General features: G+C 37.1%; 1 protein-coding gene across 3 annotated transcripts in view; it reads right to left on the bottom strand.

The window, feature by feature from the left end:
- Nucleotides 1-23751, bottom strand: part of sh3bp4a (SH3-domain binding protein 4a) — a 56678-nt gene that overhangs the window by 5720 nt on the left and 27207 nt on the right. For 2 of the 3 annotated variants that reach the window (NM_001316330.1, XM_073936354.1), the window contains exons 2-3: nucleotides 19441-19633; nucleotides 16977-19339 (exon numbers count right to left, since the gene is read on the bottom strand). In NM_001316330.1, coding sequence (NP_001303259.1) covers nucleotides 16977-19339; nucleotides 19441-19561 — 2484 coding nt within the window. In that variant the 5' untranslated portion in view covers nucleotides 19562-19633. Of the gene's footprint in view, nucleotides 1-16976; nucleotides 19340-19440; nucleotides 19637-23751 lie in introns of all 3 variants that reach the window. The other variant, XM_005161697.6, reaches the window with a different exon arrangement.

Here is a 23751-nt window from a genome sequence, read left to right as displayed (position 1 = left end):
AAAAACAGGGTAGTTAACAATATTAACCCTTCAAGTTTACATACATTAGCAGTTTTTATGTATAAATAAATGATAAAAAAGTATATTAATAATAATATATAAAATATATATTAATATATATATTAATAATATATATATATTTTTTTTTTACAAAAAAAAAAAAATTAAAATGTGTTTGCTCTGGTAAACAATGCCCGGGGATTTTGAAAATAATAAAAAAAATTAAATATAATAAAATAAATAAATAAATAATTTATGAATAATAAAATTGTGTAAAATGACTCTAAAAATACTTTATTTTACTTTATACTTTATATAAATAATACAATGCAAAACCTAGTCCCACATATAGTTGAAGTCAGAATTCTAAGCCCCCTTAAATTATCAGCCCCCCTGTTTATTTTTTCCCCCAATTACTGTTTAACGGAGAGGAGATTTCTTCAACACATTTCGAAACATAATAGTTTTAATAACTAATTTCTAATAACTAATTTATTTTGTCTTTGCCATGATGACAGTACATAATATTTTACTAGATATTTCTCAGGACACTTCTATACAGCTTAGTCACATTTAAAGGCTTAACTAGGTTAATTAGGGTAACTAGGCTGGTTAGGGTAATTAGGCAAGTCATTGTATAATGATGACTATCAAAAAAAAAATGCTCACAGGGGCTAATAATATTGTTCTTAAAATGGTATTTAAAAAATTTAAAACTGCTTTTATTCTAGCCGAAATATAACAAATAAGACTTTCACCAGAAGAAAAAAATATTATCAGACATAGTGTGAAAATTTCCTTGCTCTGTTAAACATCATTTGGGAAATATTTAAAAAAGAAAGAAAAAAAAAATCAAAGGGGGGCTAATAATTCTGACTTCAACTGTATGTATAACGATGCGAATCAGCTTAAATGAACAACAAACACACACGCACGCACACACACATTATATATACACTTAGATTATACTTCTGTAGCGAACTCTTCAAGAAGGCCTTATTCCCAAATCCAATTGTCACAATCCTCAGAGCGCAAACACTACAGATGCGCAATCAAATGAAAGTGCTTTAATGTGCGACGCTAAATGTGCTTTAAAACAAATCCACAATAAACCAGAGTCTCAACTTCTCAAAAGATGAATACACAAGGTCAGGAAACTGCAGTCTAGTCCAGAGATGAGCGAATGACCCCTTTTCCTCTCAAACACAGGCATGTCTGGACCGAGCCGGGACCCCTGGGGTCTGGTAATCCCCCTCTCTCCTTCACCCTCCAGCCCAAAAAGGGAAAAATATGAGGAAAGAAAAGCAGAAGCAGAGCTGAGGGAGATTCCCAGAGAGATGAGAAGATGTATACAATCACAAGAACATCCCCTGATGGGTAAATAAAGTCAATGACTTCCTTTCCTCTTCTTTATAAGACCATGGATGTGTATAAGAGAGACGAGGGAGGCGGAAACTTCCGGCGAATCACTTCAAAAGAGCAATAAAGCTGTGAGGGGATTTCAGATTTATTCTCCTGCTGTAGCGCTGAGGATTGTTTGAATCCAGAGACGCATGAATATTCTTTATTGAAGCCACTTCAAAAAAAGCTTAGGTGAAGCATAAACTACATGACAAACTTTCAGTTTCAGAACAACAACAGCAACAAAAGGAGAGACACATACGAAACGTTTAAGTATACAGAAAAAAAAAAGATTTGAAGAAAATCTATTTGATTAACTAAGCAAAATAGAAATATAACTAAATTGAGAACAACAACAACAAAAACTGTTGCTATAACGGCTGCATGATGTGAGAAAAATCTGATAATGCGATATTTTATTTCCCTGCAATATATACTGTGATACGAATACAGTTTCCCCAGATGGTTTAAATAGTTTTAGGGTTTTTTGTGTGTAGAAGTCTTCTGTTTTTGAAATAAATGTTTTTTTTTTAGGTGTGAAAAAATTATATAATATTTAAATATAACAGAGTTAATCTTTACACTTTTTAACAGAACAAAATGAAAATTTGAATGTAAATATTTAATATAACTACTGTGTTAATTCCAATTTCTGTACTGAGAAGTTTGTAAACATCTTGGAAATTTTGAACCTACTGTAGTTTGTTGGGCTGGTGCCCCTTGCAGGAGCCAATCAGTGATCGATATAGAATGACAATTCTCCGGGGGAGGGGCTCGGGCTAGTTGTGAGTTTTTTGTAGATTTTGTGTGATACGAACAGTCGTTGTTGAATTTTATTGGTTATCCATAATAGCATGTGCAATCGTGAGCTTGGCATGTAATTCTGGAGAATTTGATGTTTCCTTATTCAAACATGCCCAAAGCATACTGCGTGAGAGGCTGCAAAGATGGCTGCTGAGTGAAATGACTTGCCTCAAAGGGACTCTGATATTACATAGTGTTAGCCATCATGTGTACTTTTTTATTTAGCACAAACTGTGCTACTATAACATGTGAGAAATATTGATGTACATGCTTGCGTTTTTTAGAAAATAAAATATTATGCGTGGTTAGTAGGATTTAAAGAAAAAAATGTAGCTGAAATAAGGTCCAAAAAACACACTGAATGGGTCTGAATAAGACTTTTGAGTAACCAGTCTCGTATGCTAGAATATTTACTTCACAATTATGTAAAAACTATTTTGTTCTCTCATTAAAAGAAAACATTACAATGATTTACATTTTGTAAAGTATATGTTGGGTCATCTCAGCTGTATGCGTATGAGTGACAGTGGTCATGAATAATTCATACCTGAAGAGACAAAAGACACTCCCCCACTGACTAATGTTCACCCATCAAGGGTATTGTAAAGCAATGTCTAGCTGCAAAAGCTAGCACAAACTAAATGCTTGTTGAATGACTTGCTATGTGACCATGTAAACAATATACAGTAAGCAATATACAGTACTCAACATATAGGTAAACCCCTCACAAATCTATCTTTTAAATTCATGTTTTTAATAGGAAGCGATACAATGTTATATTTGTGCATATACATTAGATTAGTCAGTACTGAAGCCAAATCTGGAGCTTTTTTAACAAAATAAATATGTTTGGTGACTAAAACATGTTTTAAATAAATATATCTGTTTTGTTTCAATGCACCAAAATACATTGCCTAAATTCACTGAGAAATGGACAAAAATATTCATTTTCAAATAGAGATGTGCTCAATACAATGCAAAACTGTTGTAATATAAACTTTGTGCATTAATCTAGCGTTTAATCATAAAATCTTACTCATAAAAGTACAAACAACAAAATTTTGAGGAAATAAAATTAATTGTTATAGTTACATAAAGAGTTAAATTCACTTACACGCACGCATATACGCGTGACAATAATGCACTTGGTATTATAGATAATAATATAAAAACACCTGCTTTGCATGTACAAAAACCTAAATCAATACTCTAATTAAAAAGTAGACACCAGCAAAAATATGTAACCTATTTATATGCACACACACACAAACACATATTTTAATTTTCTTAAGATGGCAGCCTCATATTTACAGCAACAATATCTGACACCACTGAATGCAAATCTTATATTCAAACGAATGAAACTCTGGCTTTCTGGAAAAAGCCATTTCCATTTATTCTGTTATTTTTTTCTCTCCATCCTTCTCTGTCCGTGTCTCTTTCTGCACGCTTTAATTTGATTGCGGGCCGATCGCCGACTGATCTCCACTGCGCTTTCAGCCAGACAGAAGAAAGAGGTCTGCTGATTCTGACATTTGGGATGAGATGGCGAAATGTCACAGTCATTAAAGGGGGAAAAAATACGTTCAGTTGAGCAGTCCTTGCTAATTTCCTTTCTTGCCAAATGGCCTTGTAATTTATTATTGTTGGAAGGCTCACCTCACATTTACGTTCGCAAGAAATGCACAGAGTTGCATTACTGCGGCTAACAACAACCTCCAGCTAACCTTTAACTGATGACGAATGAGTCTTTCGGATAATTACTTACAAAAAAGGCAGCAAATATCCTGCGTTAACGTACCCTCTGCGACATATATCGCAAACTAAGAGCTGTGTGTTATTATTCACTGAAATGAACCATTTCCCAAGAGTCATTCAGTGGAAATCACTCAAAATGATCTGCCTTGGCATTTGGTTTCGATTCACTAAAGAGTAACTGGCTCAAAAGAGTCATTTGTTTATGGATTGCTCTAAACTAGTAGTGCTGTATATATTAAATTGATCTACCTAAAAGAGTCAATTGTTCATGAATCAGATTACAGGTACCTGTAAAGCTGTATGTTTTGATTCTCTAAAGAACAATTGGCTCAAAAGAGTAATTTGTTCATTAATCAAACTAGGAGGATGACAAAAACAAGGAGCTGTGCATGTTTGATTCACTAAAGAATAAAATGCTCAAAAGAGTCATTTGTTTATGAATTGGTCTAAACTGGTAGTGTTGTACATATCAAAGTGATCTGCCTAAAGAGTCATTTGTTCATGAATCAGATTACAGGTAGAGCAGTATTTTTTGATTCAATAAAGAATAACAGGTTTAAAAGAGTCATTTGTTCAATAATCAAACTAGGTGGATGACAAGAAAAAGTAGTTGTGCATGTTTGATTCACTAACAGGCTCAAAAGAGTTGTTTAGTCTAAACAGGTAGTGCTTAATATATAAAACACATCTGCCTAAGAGTCATTTGTTCATGAATCCGATTACAGGTAGAGCTGTATGTTTTGATTCACTAAAGAATAACAGGCTCAAAAGAATCATTTGTTTACGAATTGGTCTAAACTGCTAGTGTTGTATACATCAAAGTGATCTGCCTAAAGAGTCATTTGTTCCTGAATCAGATTACAGGTAAACCTGGATTCCCTAAAGAATAATTAGCACAAAAGAGTCATTTGTTCATGAATCAGATGACAGAGCTGTGTGTTTTGATTCCCTAAAGAATAATTGGCTCAAAAGAGTCATTTGTTCATGAATCAGATTACAGAGCTGTATGTTTTGAGTCACTAAAGAATAATTGGCTCAAAAGAGTCATTTGTTCATGAACTAGTCTAAAATGGTTGTGCTGTATATTTCAAATTAATCTGTCTAAAAGAGTCATTTGTTTATAAATCAGTTTACAGGTAGAGCTCTATGTTTTGACTCACTAAAGAATATTGGCTCAAAGGAGTCATTTGTTTATGAATTGGTCTAAACTGGTAGGTGCTGTGTGTATCATAATAGATCCGCCTGAAGAGTCATTTGTTCATGAATCAGATTTTAGGTAGAGCTGTATGTTTCAGACAATATCATATACATTACGACTTTTAATTCCCCGAGAAGATCCTGTTCAAGAGTCGTTTATTTGGGAAATCTCATACTTATGTACTTAGGTTTTTGATTTGCTAAACAATTGGTTCATATGAATCCTTGGCTCAGGAATCAGATGACATTATAGAGTCTGATTCACTAAAATAACGATAAACAATAATAATTTGTTAGGAAAAGTAACTATTCCATTCATGATTTTTGTGCAATTTAATTTGCTTAGCAATCAGACTTATATATTTAAAATTTGTTGGGATTCTGTTTAAAAGAATCATCCATTGGGAATCAAACCACAAATTTGATCAATTATGCTTTTGACTTAAAGTCCAGATTTCCAATAATCAGATTTTGCCAAATATGCTGAGAAAGCTCGGGCCATTTTTAGATCTGAACAGCAATAGGAAGGACTTTCCACTTGTCAAAGACTAACTGACAGCAATCCCCTCCACAAATGAGCCTCCAATGGAGTCAGAGAGGAAAGAATTGGCTCTGAGATAGACGGTTTATTTATTGTTTGAATGCTGTCTCGTCAGCCCAGGGTCAAGCGATTATTTCCAGAGATGGTTTGGTGAAATGCCGCCCTCTGAATAGACATTTTTTTATTTATGCATTCACTTCCTGAACTTTTTCATCTTCGTAAGCCTTTCCGAAACGAGCTCTATAAACAATGAGAATGACGTTTCGGTTGAAAATGTTTGTTTTACTGGCAAGACCATAAAGAGCATCCACTGATAAAGCAGTCTGGCGTTACTCATGAAAATGAGGAAAAGAAGCTGTTTTGATTGAAACGTTTGGTATTAAGATGGGAAAATAAACTGATGTTCAAATTCTACTAAATTCTTAGGACAAAACACTATAGTTCTTTTGAGACTATAGTAAATAAAACCTCCAAAACACACTTTTAAGTGTTTATTGATTATTTTTAAGGCCGTTTTCTCAAAATTAGCTTTTCTCCAACACTGAGCTATAAATCTCCACTTCAGCAAACTTAAGATAGATAGATTAGATAGATAGATAGATAGATAGATAGATAGATAGATAGATAGATAGATAGATAGTTAGATAGATAGATAATTAGATAGATAGATAGATAGATAGATAGATAGATAGATAGATAGATAGATAGATAGATAGATAGATAGATAGATAGATAGATAGATAGATAGATAGATAGATAGATAGATAGATAGATAGATAGATAGATAGATAGATAGATAGATAGATAGATAGATAGAAAGTATATATTTTTGTTCACATTATTTTCTGAATTATGGAGTGATTCCCCAAATCCCCTCTTTTTTATTCACCTGAAGGGAATGAATTGCCTTAAAGCATAAAAGACTTTCTATCCGTCCTTATGATAAAATCTGCCTTGAAAAAAATGCAAACATTGTCCCATCAGAATACCTTTCCAGATTCCAGACTCTCAGGAATGTCAAACCCTGATCGGAGCAGTTTGGAATGCAACAAGAGCATTTCAGGCCGAAATTACCTGGTTAATATAGAAAATGATGAATTGTGAAGGAATGGGACCTCCGGCACGATCAGAATTCTTCAGTCTGTCCGTCACAAAGGAATGTTCCGGAACTAGAACACCCTGAACATTCCGGAGGCCACCTGTTCAGAATGTTACCATTTTAATGAAGCTGGAATGGTCGACAGGGGTTGGAATAGAGCGAATATCTGAGTTTTATGTAAACGTGACCATCTGTGCAGGACAACGTTGAAATAAACTGGCTGAGAGCCACAACCACACTGTTATTAAAGTCAAAAAGGCTCTTAAAACATCACAATGCAGATGCCAAGCTCAGTCAGTTGGTTGAAAATAGAAATGAGAAAATGACTGGAATTGGTGTCGCTTTGCAGGCAAATATGGGAGGTAAGATTATTTAAATACTATAATGCTATATTAATACATATTAAATATTTATGCTAACACAAACATGATTTAGCTCTAAAAATGAATTTATTTAAATGTCTTTACACAGAGATAGACATTTACAATAAATCTGCATACAAATATCAAATAGTATTTCTTAAGATTTTTGCTGTCATAGTAATAACTACTACATTTCAGAAAAATTACAATGAAAGTAATAATGACTGTTAAATACAGAATTTTTAAAGATGATTTAAATATTTCTCTATCATGTTGTACGGTTTATTTCAATTCATGATAATTTTAAACAGGCTCAATAGGAAATTGTACCCAGGGCAACATTTTTGAGAACCGATAAATATGTGCTTGCGGGCACATATGGTTCCATTTTGTGTGTAAAAAGGCAAAGAATCTGAGTTGAGTAGACCGAGGTTTGAGTCTGGCAAAGGTTGGTTCCAGAAACCAGGTAAAACAAACTTCTCAAAAAAAGCAATGTGAGGTCAAGCATGTGACCACAATGGCTTTTCGCTTTTCTAGCTTGCTTTTGAAAACACTATTGGTTGGGTTTAGGGAAGGTGGTCGGTGGGTCAGTCAATATTACTTCAATATATTATGCACTACAAACAGGCTAACCAGCTTCTCTCATGGACGCGCACAAGAAAGATGTTGAGATACTCAAAAATGTATACAGCGGCCTCTGTTGGACTTATGAAAAATGGCAGGTATAAGAAAACGTGCTTCAGTAACGTATTTGAGAGGGGGAAAAATGTAGCCCTGGGCGCACATTTCCAGTGAGGCTGGATTTGTGTGTTTTGCACTACATCAGTTGTATAAGAAGTATAAATTACTCATGGGTTATATTCTACTGCTTTTATTTGCGTCAGGCCACTGCATCCTGAACAAGTTGTCACAATATTGATATTTGAAAACATAAACACTGCTGATTGGTTGTGAGTGTTTGGGACTCCATTCATCTCAAAATTTGCATAGTGCATCTTTAAGTTATACCATTTCAATCTTCCGCTGTGCTTTTATTACTTGATAACCAACATCTTTGCAGCTGCCTCACAATATTTACTCTGTAATTCCAATCCCATCCATATGTTTGCGTTGTCTATTAATTGTACATACTGTGTTAAATTATCATTACTTCTCATTGTGAGACAGTGAACTGGTTGAAATGTGTCTCTCATGATGAACGCATGATACTTTCACAATGAAACACATTAATAAAGAACCCTAAAACACACAAATATCAAATGCTACTCCGAGTACAGTACATTCCACAATAATTACCCATAGTATACTGCCATGTCTACACCTAGACTCCTTTTTCTAAACTCCTTCTCCTCTAAGGACTTTAATGCCATGACCACCAAACTTCGGCCAGATTTTTAGACTACCCTGACTCGAGTTTCTATATGTTTTCGAACTGATCTGGCTTTTGGTTTTCCAGAAGCTGAACCAAAAAACTTGTAAAAAAATCCCATTTACTTAACATTGGACCAAATTTTGACATCATAACTTTGAAAGAAAAATTCTTAGAAACATGTGATCTTCCACAATTGAAGAGGCTGCTAAGCTGTGTAAATCTACATATTAAACTGGTGTGTAAGTTGTACCCCTGGGGTGCAAGAGTGCCCCAAATTTGCCCATTGACATACAATGATGAAGAAACTTCCATTTAAAACATAGAGACTTCAAATCCCATTGACTTAACATTGGAACAAAGTCCAGCTTACTGGCTCTTTATCTACAACAACCCCCTCCTCACCATCCACCACCTTGTTAGCTTCACCAAAACCCCGCCCCCACCAGGTATTCACATTCACTACCCCCCTCGTCCCCCAAATAACTCTTCACATTCACCACCCACTGATGCCGATGCGCTTTCTGCCAACTGCCTTTGAGTCCCAGTGCAGTCACGTTGGATTTCACAAGCCAACATCAAAGTTCGTCAAGGAACTTTAGGTTCTAGTTCACCTTGCACTTGTTCCAAATGAGTTTCATTTTCTTTGGCCTACTCAACACAAAAGCAGATATTTTGAAGAAACCAGTTACCACCAAATTCCGCAGATTTGCTTTCTTTCTTTCTAACATTCATCAAAGTTAAACAGAACAAAATGTTTTGGAACCACTTGAGGGTGACCAAACGATGACTGATCGTTCAGTTTGGGGTGAACTATTGCTTTAAGCACAAGGAATTCTCCTCAGACTTTCTGACCTGAAAGCTGGTTTCAAACCAATTTCAGGTTTTACAGGAAAGTTCCAATCACTAAAAAAAAGAAGAGAGAAAAGCCATTAAGAGAGTGGGAACAGTGGCTGAACGGTTGACTATAAAAGACATGCTCTCAAATGGGATTGCAAAAGTGTCTGCTTTCCCCAGAGACAACCTGACAGGGATGAAGGACAGATAAAATTGACCGGTGAGTTTAGAAAGTCTGGGATCTCCTTTCCACTATTTTGGATGCCCGCTGTGGCTTCCTGCGTTTCGGTAGTTTAGATAGAGATGCGAGGCAAAAAAGAGGTGGAAAGAAAAGAAACAGCAGGGAGGAAGGGAAGCCGATGAGTAGGAGGAAGACCAAAGATCTTTCTTCTTAGCTGTAAAAGCAAATAAAATGAAGCCGTCAAGGATATTCTCTCTCTCTCTCACCAGTAGAAGAATAATGAGGGGAGGTTTATTTTCTAGTTGAAGGCATTTTTTTTCCTCCTTCTCTGCAGGTGAATGTATAATATCAGATTTGTTCTGCATTCTGCCCAACATATTGAAAAATAGTTCAGCCAAAAATGATAATCCATCACTTATTCAGAGAGCAAACAAGGATATCCATCCACGGAACAAAAGAAGTCAAAACCTGGTATGCAAGGCAGGAATCTGACTAAAATCTAATTTACTTTCGGAAACTAAGGATCATAGTGTTGAAAATGATGTATTTTATTTTTTTTTAATTAAGTACATCTCACGTACAAAAGTTGATCAATGATAATATTTGAAAAAAGTTTAAATGCTAAATTGTGAAATGCTAAATCAGCTTAAAATTTAGAAAATTGAGAAAAATGGGAATAAAAATAAATAATAAAAGAGCATATTATTATTATTATTATTACTTAAATTCCAAAATGTTTTAAACACTTTATCTCTTCCCCAAATACATTACCTGACAAAAGTCTTGTCGTTGATCCCAGTTGTAAGAGCAACAACTTATAACCCAAGATTCTCACAAAAATCTGTGAATTTTGGTTATTCACAAATCATGGTTTGGGGTTACATTAAATTTGGGGGGGTGTGAGAGATCTGCAGAGTGGATGACAACATTAACAGCCTGAGGTATCAAGACATTTGTGCTGCCCATTAGATTACAAACCACAGGAGAGGGCAAATCATTCAGCAGGATAGCGCTCCTTCTCATACTTCAGCCTCCACATCAAAGTTCCTAAAAGGAAAGAAGGTCATGGTGCTCCAGGATTGGCCAGCCCAGTCACCAGGCATGAACATTATTGAGCATGTCGGGTAAGAATAAGGAGGAGGCATTGGAGATGAATCCAAAGGATCTTGATGAACTCTGGGATTCCTGCAAGATTGCTTTCTTTGCCATTCTAGATGACTTCGTTATTTGAGTCATTGCAGAGATGTATGGATGCAGTCCTTCAAGCTCATGGGAGTCATACACATTATTCATTCTTTTTCCACTGCAGCATGACTTTATATTCTATACTGCACAATATTTCTGTTAAGTGATAAGACTATTGCATGAGCAAAGTCAGACCTTACTGTCCAAATTAAATACTTAAAAATCAAGGCATGATCATATTTTATTTTGGGAAAAGCGTAATCTAGAGGCCTTTGCCTTTCATATAAGCCAATTCTGATACCAAATGATCAACTAGAAGTCAAGTAAATATTTGTTGTTCCTAAACCTGGATAGGTGACAAGACTTTTGTCAGGTAGTATAATTCCAGATTCTCAAGTAAGTTTAGGTAAGGTAAAAATAAATTAATTAATTAATAAAATAGATAAATAAATGTAATTTAAAAATAAAATAAAAATAATACTAATTATTATTGGAATGTTTTTTAAACTGTCAAGTCAGATAATGTAATGCCCAAAAAGAAAAGAATAGCACAAAATTCCATTTCCAGAACTTATTTCCCACACCAATGTTAGGCTTTTCATGCACCTGTGATAACATAATATTCTAATATGTCATTTTCACACTGCGACTCTGAATTTGTGGCATTCCTGAGCCCTCCGGATCCAGCTGACTCCCTCCCATTAAGTTTAATTTCAGAGAATGATGGCAAGATATCTCAAACGTTCAATTACCGAGCGATCCATCACGGCATCAATCACGCAATGGAAACGAATCACAGCAGTTATAGATTTATCTTTGGCATCCTCCCATCACCTGGTTTCCCCCATCATCAGACAGATTATACCTGCCAACATCCACCACTGGCACCACAAAACTCGGCCGGATCAGACAGTCCTGACTGAGAGCCACACAGCAAAGGTGCTTTCTAGACTGCAGGGTTCAGGAAATAAATTGACAACAAATGTCTGCTGTCAGAACTGACTGTGCCGAGGAAAAACGTAACCCCGGGAAACAAATGATCTCTGTCGACAAGAGCGGCTTGATCTCAGTTGTAAGATGTTATTTAATAGGAAGGGTCTTGATGGATCTTAGCAATGAATGTAAATGATTTGGATTCAATCATGTTGCGGTTCGGTTAGCATAAGTCAAAGTCTCGGAAAGTGGTTTTGAAAAGGTTACGGTGATGAATGCTAATTGGACATGCTAACCCATTTTAGCTATGAGATGTTGTGTGCTCATATGAGAGATTAAAAGTATGTACGTCAAGTTAATATGCTACTGTTGTAACAAAATTCTTTGAATGTTAGCAATTAGTAAAAATAATGTTTTTATACAACTTTCATTTACTCTTATATAACAAAATTTGGACATAAGCATCTATGTTGACATTAAGGTTGGGTACCGATGGTACCAGTAACTATGTAACCGGTATGTTCCAGAGTGAATCATCATATGAATTTCTGTGCCACTGGTGCTGCGACAAGGAAGTGAGAAGCATCAAGGGGTGCATCAAAGGCACAGATAGATATGCATCGTCACACTATCTATAGACATTTAATTATAAACAACTTTTAGGGACAACGTCAGCAATGTTAGGCGTCTGTTTTTTCTGCTTATCGAAGGTAAAGCACGCAGTACAGAGCATCCGCTGCGCGACTCCCTTCAGATTCATCAACACCCATGATTGCGTTCATCAAATTTGCTTAAAGTAAGCAGTCTAAAGTATGGCTCTATTTTAAAAGCAAGGATTCTGACACAGCAACGTGCAGTAGATGTGTTACAAAAGTTGCGTGGGAAACATGTCAAACTTAATGAAACATTTGCAAACGAATGGAATTAAATACTGTCTTTGACAGCTTGCGACATCATCTGACACTTTCAAGACACTTGAAATGTACGACATCATCTGACACTTCATAATAAAATTGGAGTATTGGTGTCTATGTAAACGTTCTCAGTGACCATTCAAGTCATAACCCTAGAAAGAGTTCACTCACTGATTTTAATGACAGCCTTTCTAGAGGTTAGTAGTAAGCTAATGCAATAAAATTTTGCATAACGCAAATCTTGCATTCATGCGAACAAACAAATGATCAACAGAAATATATTAATGCAATTCAAATATATAAAATATGATTTGATGTATACTTTAAACTTTAATTATATTGTTCAACTAAAATGTTTAAAACAATTTTTTATCGAATAAAACGATTTTCCACTATAATTTTGTGGCTCAAAAGTATCGGTTTAGTGCACAGAGCTCATTGGTGCAAGAGGAGGCTAGCTCGCATCCACCAGTCTATTGATTCTTTTTGGTCCCGTCCTTCCCTGCTTTCTTTTTAGAGGGAAATTTTCCTTTCGTTGTCTGTTATTAGCACTGTTGATATCCCATCGTGTCCACTTATTGGTTTATTTAGGGTTCTCTCGCCCAGCCACACCACCCTCTCATTTTGTAGACTTTGTAGCCTTCTTGACCCTTCTGGCTATGCGATTAATTAGAACTAGAAGAGCCTTTACCCAACTTCCCACACTTGTTGGATAAGAAATGCTCTTTATTTTATGAAATTAGAAAAAACTAGGGGAACATCTTCGCAAACACATCCAAAATCTTCAGCTTCTGATTGAGCCCCCTACACCCAACTCCCAGCTTGGTACTGGATACTAGTTCTGGTCAACACATTGTAGACTTGTTTTTTCTGTTTGTAAGATTGCACTATTGTTTTTTTATTTATTTATTTATTTTATTTGTTTTTGTTTAATTGTTTTTTTGTTGTTGTTGTTGTTCAAAGTACTCTACAGTGTATTTGCTTATTGTTACATGTTTATGTTGTCCTTTTTGTATTTTTTAAATTGTTTTACAATGTATAAAAAATAAAAATAAATATTGGTTTAGGCGCCGTTTTAAAGTATCGATTTAGCACTGGTATCAAAATAACCCCAAACGATACCCAACACTAGTTGACATAAGTGTTCTAATAGCTAAATAGCAAGCTAAACTCTTTTATTATATCTTAATAGTTTAAAAAACAACAACATTTTCAACATTTCAACATTTAACATTATCTTCAACGTTATACATTAAACATGTTAAAAATGTATATTTACACATTTTTAGCATGATGTGTTAACATTGAGCTAAAATTTAACAAAACTTCAGTGTGAATAAACATTCTAATATTTTGCTAAATTCATCTAAAATCTATCCTAAATATTAGCAATGCAGTGGCGCAGCAGGTAGTGCTGTCACCTCACAGCAAGGAGGTTGCTGGTCCGAGCCTTGGCTGGGTCAGTTGGCATTTCTGTGTGGAGTTTGCATGTTCCCCCTGCGTTTGCATGGGTTTCCTCCGGGTGCTTTGGTTTCCCCCACACTCCAAAGACATGTGGTACATTGGGTAGGCTAAATTGTCCATAGTGTATGAGTGTGAATGAGTGTGTATGGATGTTTCCCAGAGATGGGTTGCAGCTGGAAGGGCATCCGCTGCTCAAAATATGTGCTGGATAAGTTGGCAATTCTTTCCGCTGTGGCAACCAGCGATTAATAAAGTGACCAAGCTGGAAAAAAAAAATGCAATGAAACATATTGACAACCTATTTGGTTATACTATTTCAACAAACTACCCACAATGCAGAATCCACAAGTTCTAACCTTGTATTCTATTTAGAACAGATGGTATGCAAATTAGAATGAGAGTATTTGAGAGACAAAGAGGGTGAGAGGTTTCAGCTTTTCATTGTGAAATGCAATAAAGCTACAGCAATGATGGTCCTGAATACAGTAGCGGGCGGCCACATTAAATGTCAATACACTACTTCCACTCACAATAATGACTGTAAAATGAGACCAATTGTTGCAGTTATGGTCAAGTAGTCCCAGAAATATAATCTAATTTTAGCTATGCTACCAGAGGGCAGAGAGGGGTGAAGGTCGTGTTTCACATTGATTTCTAAAGAAGCATGCAAAATGTGTCCGACCACTCCAAGGCTATTTGAGAAAAAAAAGTCAGGGCTTAGGCAATCCTCAGGCAGGAGTTGTCGGAAATCTCTTATAAATGCATTATTTAACCCTTAGTGGCAAAAACAGCCAGTTTGAACCAGACAGAGACACAAGACTGTCAGCTTGCTGTCAGCAACCTGAGATAAAAACGCACTCAATCGATTGCAGAAACAGCTAGAGATTATAGTACTCCACAAACACCCATGTAATTTTAGCATAAACCAATATAAATATGCTATCTTTCAACGAAACACTACAGTGACATTTACACAAAGCAACAACGCTAAACCCAAAGCAGGTGGCTTGCTGTTAGCTGGCGATAACCTCAGTTCTGCCCACACCAAATATTTAAACCGAGCATATTAAAATGCCTCTGTTTAGCTTTTTCTTTACTAGCCTGACAGCCTTGGGGTGCCCCCCTGCTGTTTGGTTTTATTTTAGGAGTGTTTAGATATGGCTGAGGCAGCTGCCAAGCTCTTTTAGCTTTTGGAAGCTTCCAGAAAGCCTCGCCAACCACCAACTAGACAAGCTTTCAAAATGCACAGCTTGCTGAGTATAGGTGGCAAGCTGCCATTTGTGACATGACAAAATTTGGCATAATAGGAAAAGTCATATATTTATGGATTTAGGCTAAGCACATTTGCATGTGTGGGGAACGCTAACAGTAAGTGAGGATATTGAAGCAGCATACTAAATTGTTAAAATCACAATACAGGGGGGTATTAGCTTGGAAGACCTATAAATTGCTACGCTAAGCTTAATAGCTGGCCTGTCAGACTCGACGCAGAGCAAAATTTCTTCAATCCCATTGTCTGCACAACTCCAAATGTCACCAAGCTAAAAATCATCGGCCGTAATTACCAAACTCAAAATGACAGACCACTAAATAATAGCAAGAGGGAGGCTGTGTGCCCATCAGGGACTACAGACTGCAATTTCAAAATCGATTCTCTTCCACAAAAGACAACCAACTATCCTCTGACGTCAGGCCTTGGGAATAATAGCCTCATCTCCACTTGATGAATGTGTCAGCACTTGAAGCACGGCAGGGAAACAATGATGAAGCTCCCTCTCAGCCAGCAGAAACACACTGAAAGAGATGCGAACGATTGCTGAGGTGTTGTACCCTGTAAAAGACGCTTACCGCCTACTCGAGTCTTGAATAATTTAACTTCAACAAAAGCTCTGTCTGTTGTGTAGTGGACAATAAAACAAAGACTCCTGTCAGGGATCTATCGCTTTAACACTAATATCAGGGACAACCCGGCATCCCCATTTGGACCTTTAAAAACACCTAAAATGTGTTGCTTATTTGTGTTGCTTATCCAAGACAAGATGTTACAGCTAACGTTTGCAAAAAGAAAAGACTGAAATGACAAGGTCCTTCCTTTCTCTTGCTATTCAGCCTGAACAACCGATAACACGTATCTTTCTCCGTGCACCACTTTTCTGAGCTGACAGAAGTGGGGCATAAAACGTATTACTTATGAATGAGATATACGGTAATGCTAGTGGAATGGCTATGTAAGGTAGAAATGGCTTCACAACTTACATTCTGTGATGTTGAGATACTAACTTATCAATAACACAATAGCGGGAAAGAACATCTTGAACTAAAGAAGTTGTTTGTTCACAACTCACCAACTCATGTTAAATGTCTAATCCAACTTTCTTTCTTTTTAATCTAATCACAGTGACTGAAGACTGATACCAAAATATCAGACAAGTGCCACTATATATTTAAGTTACTTCATGAATAAAATATGACAGAACCTTCATTTATAGATTAACTAATCTTTAAAGGACACCGAACAATTAGTATTTCTGAACACTGTAGAGATTAGGCAGAGGCAACTTGTACATTACTAGCCATGGACATCCTGTGCCCAGTGATAAAAAAACTAATACAATCTTTCTTTCAGTTTGAGAGTGAGCAAACCATGCAGGGTTCTGGCTGCTGCTGCACTTGCAGGTTTCCACAGCTGTACAGATAAGAAAGGCATCAGAGAGCAGCTCACGAGAGCAAGTGCACTCTCATCAGAATTAGCCCCAAGCATTAATAAGAGAAAAGACAGATAAGCAGGACTGCATAAAGCAGGTTTAAATCAAGTACTTTGTGACCAATTTTCCAATAGTCGTCCATTTCGGACAGGGTATCTAGTGCATTCAGAAAGCAAACATAACCACAATATGCAAGTCAGACAAATTAATGCACATGGAGGCTTACCATCATTAGTTCCTTCTGAAAAGACTTCTTCTCCTTGGTCTCCATGTTGAGGCAATCTTCCTTTAGTTTCTCCAGCACAGAGGCAACTCTCTCGGGTTCACTATCCAGCTCTGCTCTGCAAAAATACGTCAAAGGAAGATTCACGTAGCTCAGAGCATCAGCAAATGCTCGCCAGTTTCCCAGATTTTCCATAAGTATTGTCCTCACAGAGGCATAAATGTAAGTGAGAAACTTGCAGGGCTTTAGGATTTGCTCCATCAGCATTGTGGTTGTAAGGTCTGGCCCACAGAAGTATATAGGCTTAACCTTTCCCAACACAAGTACATTTTTTACATGCACAAGTCCAATCTTTCCCTGATAGTATCCAATGTACCATTCTTTGGTCCATAGTTGTCCTTTGAGTTTGATCTTCTCCTCACTAAGAAGGGCGATAATATCCCCTTTTTTATATTCCAGCAGGTACTGATTCTTGGTCTGTCTGATAACGGTTTTGATCAGTTTGCCAAACTTCAAGTTGGTAATGCAGCGTTCTTGAAACTGTGGGTATTTGGTGGTGATTGCTAAAGGAGACAAAATTATTTTATCAACTTCCTTCTTCTTTAGAAACCGCCTTTGCCCATTGTTCCGCATCCCTGTTTTAGGGGGCGGCTGGGGTGTTTGAACACAAAATTGCGCAAGGATACAATCCTGATCATCTTTTACTTGGACACGTAGCGTGAAGTCAGAAATCTCATCTGCTTTCCGTGATGAAATCATGTAGATGAGCCTGCTCACCTTGCCTAGTTTGATCTGAAACCCACGAACAACCCTAGCTTGATCATTTGCCTTGACCTCATAGTTTGACATGTTTGAATACATGCCTATCTGTAAGTCCTGAGGTCTGCTAAGTACAAATTGGTGCTTCCCCCATAGCTGCAGGGAAACAGGGGGTGCAGATTTTGCTTGCTTCCCAACCTCACTTACTAGTAGAGTCTTAGGGGCACAGTCATGGCCAAAAATGGCCACAACAGTTTTAAAAGACGGGTGAATATGTTTGGGCCCATAGAGGCCCAATGTAACTTTCTTCACCATATGATTCCATACATTTGAACTGAAGGAAACATGTTTAGCCTGGACAACAACTGCGACATACATGCAGGGCTCCAAGTTGTCCAGCTGAACTTGTATGGTATCACCATAAATGTAAGCTTGTGGAACAGGAGAATAGGGACCCTCTTTGCAATCACTTCTCACACATACAATCTCCGCCATTGGACTTTCCGTCCTAGTCATAACTGATACCTTCATCTCTAAGGTAATGAATGACTTTATCTCCATGTTGCTCAGCTTGATTTCAACCACTGGACTGACAGTGGAGCATCTGTCATTGTTCAGTTCCAAAGGAGGATCTAGTAGAGCCTTCATAGATATTTGCTGAGTGTCTCCTACTGCAACATGGCCTTCGGGAACATGAATACTGATATTCGTATCTGGGAGCTGTACTGCCCCTCCACAGCTGTCCAACTTGCAGACAATATTGGTTTCTACTGGTTGTGTTTGACCCCAGCCTGGGTTCTGCCCAAGAGATTCAAGATCATGGCAAGATCGTGCCAACTTTCGGTGGTTTAGCCATGCTGTCCTGAAGTCCTCTCTGTTCTGAAACTGTTCTGGCGAGGGAGCTTTAAGTCCTGTAAAAAACCCTGATGAAGGCAATGGAGGATTTGACTGAGCTTGTAAGGTTGATAACTCCGATAAACTGTAGGATCTCTTGCTCCGAAAAAAGGGATTGTCCTTGCGAAGCATCTGCAAGGCTTCGAGATCAGCGCTGGTGGATGTCCCATCGAAGCCACTAATGCTGTACCCTTTTGTGTTGCTGGTGGTGGAGATAGGAGCTGAAGGCAAGTCAAAGAAAAGTAAATCCATGCTGTTGCACTGATTCGGCTTCTCGTTGCTGTTTTGATCGAGGACATCATCCATAGACCCATTTAGAAATGGGTTGGTTGAGGACAGCATGGAGAAAGGGTTGTTGTTGTCATAAGGCAGGGAGGGTTTCAGACACACTCCAGTCCACTCCCCTAGCAGGTCTAGCTCTTTTGCGCCCTCCTCCGAACAGTCCCCAAGATTGTCAATCATTCCACTGTCACTAAGAGATGAGTTCCTGTAGTTGATTGGCTGGACATATGTTGAAGGAATGTATCCCATTTCTCGGTTGTTGTGGGCGTACCACCATTCCCCTCCAGATGTGTCCAGCACATAGAGATGATCCCCTTTGGAGAACTTTAAGGTGGTAAAACTGGATGGACAGTAATCCTTAATGGCAACAACTTCCCGTGCAGTCCCAAATGAAGTCGATGGGGCCAAACGCAAGGCACTGGGAGAAGGCACTGTAACGTTAAACAAATTGATATGAATTACTGATCTGAAATTTACATTGCACGACTGAATCAAAGGTACTGTAGGTTTATTAGCGGTGTAATATACTGACCTTTGACATCTACGAGACTCGCCTCAGTCACTCCCTCATCAATATCAATAAGAGTGCCCTCTGATTTACACCTAGGGAGCACATTGTTGTTGTTGGTTACTCTGATCCTGTGGGCAGCCATCTTGCATCGGTTTTGCTATTTCACCATTCCTCCAAACCTGATAATCAAACACTGGCAGATTTCCATTTTGTCCTGCTGGGAAAACAAAAAGGACGGAGACAATCTTGATTAGCTTTGTGCAGCAGGACAAACGCTTGATGCACTGAGAATAATAAGACATGCTGCAATCAGATTATTGGATCATTAAAGCAAAACTCTTCAGAAAGATTGTAGCTACAGATTGGTGTGATATAGCTAAAGGGGGACAAGATGTAATTCAAAATGTAATGCATGAGATAAAGAGATCTTTACAGTTTATTAATTTTTAATTCATCTTGGAAAAGGCTATGCAAAAGTCATCTTAAGTTGGAAATTAGTTTTAAAGTCAAACAAAAACAAATTTCAGATGGGGATTTATTCTCTGTATCATTGAGACTTCTGAAACAAGAATGTGCCAAATCATTGACCTTCACTTGACCTATTTATGAATGTACTTATTTTTTGCACGTTCACATTTTTACTATACTCCAAACAACAACACAAACATCATCAGTCTTTTATCAAAATTTAATGCCTTTCTTCACATCCGAGACACCATTTCATTTCAGCTAACACCACCAATTCCTCTTTCCCTTACATTATTCATCTTGAATGTTTTGTTTCCCTTGGAAATAAGACAGAGGTAAACAGCTTGTCCATAAAAAATACTGTAATTTCCTTCAGCACAAAAAGGCACTTAAAGTGTCTTTAAAGATACATAAGCCTTTACAGAACAACATCCCTGCACGGTTTCCACTCTGCACGTCACACTACCTCAAACAAGCTAATAAAAATCACTTTTATATTTGTCATTTGCAACATGAATTCACATAATATAAACGGTAGCCATTCTAAATAGAAACAGCAATGTAAAACGCTCTGAATTTACAGACCTAATATCCAGATGAAATTGTCTTTTATCACTGTTAGAGCGTTTGATTCGCTAGGATCTAAAAGAAAGATATCAAAGCATATCAAAGGACACCTTGAACTAAAAATCGCATGCATACGGTGCGGCAGGGGTTCCGTCAATTAAACCAACTAAAACACTCACTGGGTGATGAAAATGAATAACTACCATCCAAAAAGTGAATACATTACTTTATGTCAGCATGGTTCCATTAGGAGAAGAAAATGCAGGAACTTTTTTCTCAAATTCCTGCAGGTCTATTCAAAACGATACAATTTTCCCACCTTGTTGTGGATTAGAAATGCTAGTTTTCCAGTTGTGACTTATGATTTCTTAAGGTGAGCAACACTTTGGCTTTGGGGGAGAAGGAAACAGACTCTATTTCCATGCATGATTGCCTCAACTTCTGTCTGAGACGATGAGCACTATTAATCTGCTCCTGACGTGACAGACATGCAAAACAACGCAGATATGTAAAACAAGCTATAATTAGTTGGACTAAATAATCACAGAAGCATGAAAGGAATATCAAACAAAACCAAAGGGCCAAATAACGCAGAGAAGCTGATAATAATTTCATTTCTACTCAACAATTTACAGCAGAAAAGTTAAAATGAGGTTGAAGAGACACTAGAGTGTACTTATTCGAATGCAATGAAAAGTTGGAAGGTGAAAAAATATTTTTAAAACTCTTTGAAAGGAAACACGATGGCCTTCGAAGGACCTTTCATGCCAGTTACTTAAAGGCTTAATGAACCCTTCAAAGGGAGCTAAGCATCTTTGGCATGTGTGTTTTTTAAAGCCTTTCACACAAAAGACTGGTGGAAGGATTCATTCCCTTTAAAATGTCCATTTCTTTTAATCTACTTTTAACAGATGCCAAACTAGGTCAGCAATACCACTTGGCTTTCACTCCATTCAGTCCAACCTATAAGAAAAAAAAATCTCCTTCATCCTTTTATTTTATTCATAATTCAATCCATCAGAAATTGATGAACTGTAAAAATTACAGCACTGACCTCCCTCAGTTCTATAAGACCTGAAGAAGTACTTTAAAGAAACACTCCACTTTTTTTTTTTCAAGATCCCCTTCAGGATCATCTTAGGTTGGGAGCTCCCCACAGCTGAGTTTAACCCTTTTTTAATCCATTCAGAAGATCTTTGGGTCTGGCAGGAGTACCTTTAATTTGGCTTATATCATTTAATCAGATTAGACCATTAGCATCATGCTAAGATCAATAGAAAACCATGGATGCAGGTATTGGCACTAAGTAATATCATTGCATCTGCTGCAGCCATAGTATGGCAGCAAAGTTCCTTGATTATTATGCCAGAAATTAGTCTTAGTACACAATGTAACTACACAAGAGCCAAACTTTATACAGAAAAATTATAAAAACTCTAATGGATGCTAATGGTCTAATCCGATTCAATGATCTATGCTAAGCTAAGCTACGCCAGACTAAAAGATGGACTGAATGAATTCAAAAATAATAAAACTGTTTAACTCTAGAGGAGTTGTTAAATGAACCCATTTCCAGAAAAAGTGGAGTGTTCCTATACAATCTATTGATCTTCCAACGCAAGCGGCAGCCACAAAGATCTCATTTTATACTCCACAAAGCTATCACTGGCATGGATGGATGTGTCAATGGAGGTATTAGGGGGCAAAAGAAGAGCACTGATGGATTAGAAACTTAGAGGTCTGACAAGGATGTAATCATGGTTTCTGATAACGACACCTGGGGCACTTCAATGACTGAAGACAAGTGTCTACCTCCCATAATCCCTCTGTATCCCGCTATATTCCTTCCTTTTGTGTCTGTTATCGCAGATTCTGGTGATAAAGCTATTAAATCACTGATCCGACAACTTCAGAGTCTAGCTGAACATGGGCTTGTCAGTTAAAAACCACAGCAAAATATAGCTAGAAATAAAAAAAAACTGAGATATTATGCATTGTGTATATCACAAATCTCTATTTAAATATAGGAGTTTTGGAATACGGAAGCAGACTCTTGTACTATTTATGTCTGTAATCATGAGTGTTTAGCAGTACTGTAAAGGCTGATTTATACTTTAATAAAGTATAAGTTTGATCTGGTGCAGCCTTCACATGAGCGCATAACCCTTGCAGTAGCTGACGGGGATGCCGACATGCACGTCTCAAACAATGTAACTATACGTCGCATTGATGTATAGCACAAGTTCTGCGATTGGTCGGCTTGGTAGCTGTAACTTGTGTGGGCGGGCTGAGAGTAGCTGTTAATGGGAACTTTAATCAGAGGGTAAACACAAAACTAAAGCTGTTGCAAGTTCGCTGACTCCCACGTTAGAATGAGCAAGTTTTAGCTACTTGTAGTGTTCAGAAAAAAACAAAACATCCATGAAGAAACACAATACAGAGAAACACAAAGCCTACTGCCAGCTCGCGTTTTGGAAGTGTTATTGCAGAGCAACAAAAACAGCATGCAGAAGTATAAATGCACAGCTACGTGCAAGGCAGGTGCCGTGGGTTATGCCAATTACTCTACGCAGATGCATAAATTAGCCGTAATTCTGTATAGTATATGAGTTTATCTTTTAGTCTGTAAAAAAAAGTTCAAAAAAGTTGGTCTAACATTGATGAAAAACTAAAAAAAAAACTCAATACTTTATAAAAAGTACTAGGAACTCTTAATGGAACTGGAATCATAACCTTTAAATTCACATATAGTCACATCCTCGTAACATTCAATTAAAGACATGTGTTAAACCATCCATCTACAAGATGAAACACAAGCAATCTACGACTCTCTGGTGTCCCTTAAGATAGAACTCTTATCTTGTATGCAGTACATAAATCTGTAGCCATGTATTAATTTTATTGAGCTATTTTGTATTGTTTTTCGTTTATTGTAATGTCATTGCAATTTATTTCTTCAGCTACCAAAAAATGTGTCAAGTCAATGAGCTCCCATTGTCCCATAATTTCTTGCTTGAGCAATAAAGTAGACAAAGCTCATGTCTGCTCGAGTCCACAGTGTCTCTCAAATCCACATTACTTGTACCATATTCAATTCATCAGCTGATTCTCCAGTTATTTTCTAACTTGTTCTTTGTGGGCAATCCCTCCTCCCGATGGGGTTTTAACAACCATTTGCATTCAACAAACATACGTTGCTGAAAGACATAATGTATCACATGATGCTTTTCCCAATGCTGAACAGCAATTTGATCATTGTCATACCTCATGATTTGGTATATAATTAAAGGCATATGG

This window comes from Danio rerio, chromosome 22 (genome assembly GCF_049306965.1).
Source record: "Danio rerio strain Tuebingen ecotype United States chromosome 22, GRCz12tu, whole genome shotgun sequence".
NCBI classification, from domain to species: Eukaryota; Metazoa; Chordata; class Actinopteri; order Cypriniformes; family Danionidae; genus Danio; species Danio rerio.
The sequence above is the reverse complement of the archived record's forward strand: the minus strand, read 5'-3'. Positions and strand labels throughout refer to the sequence as shown.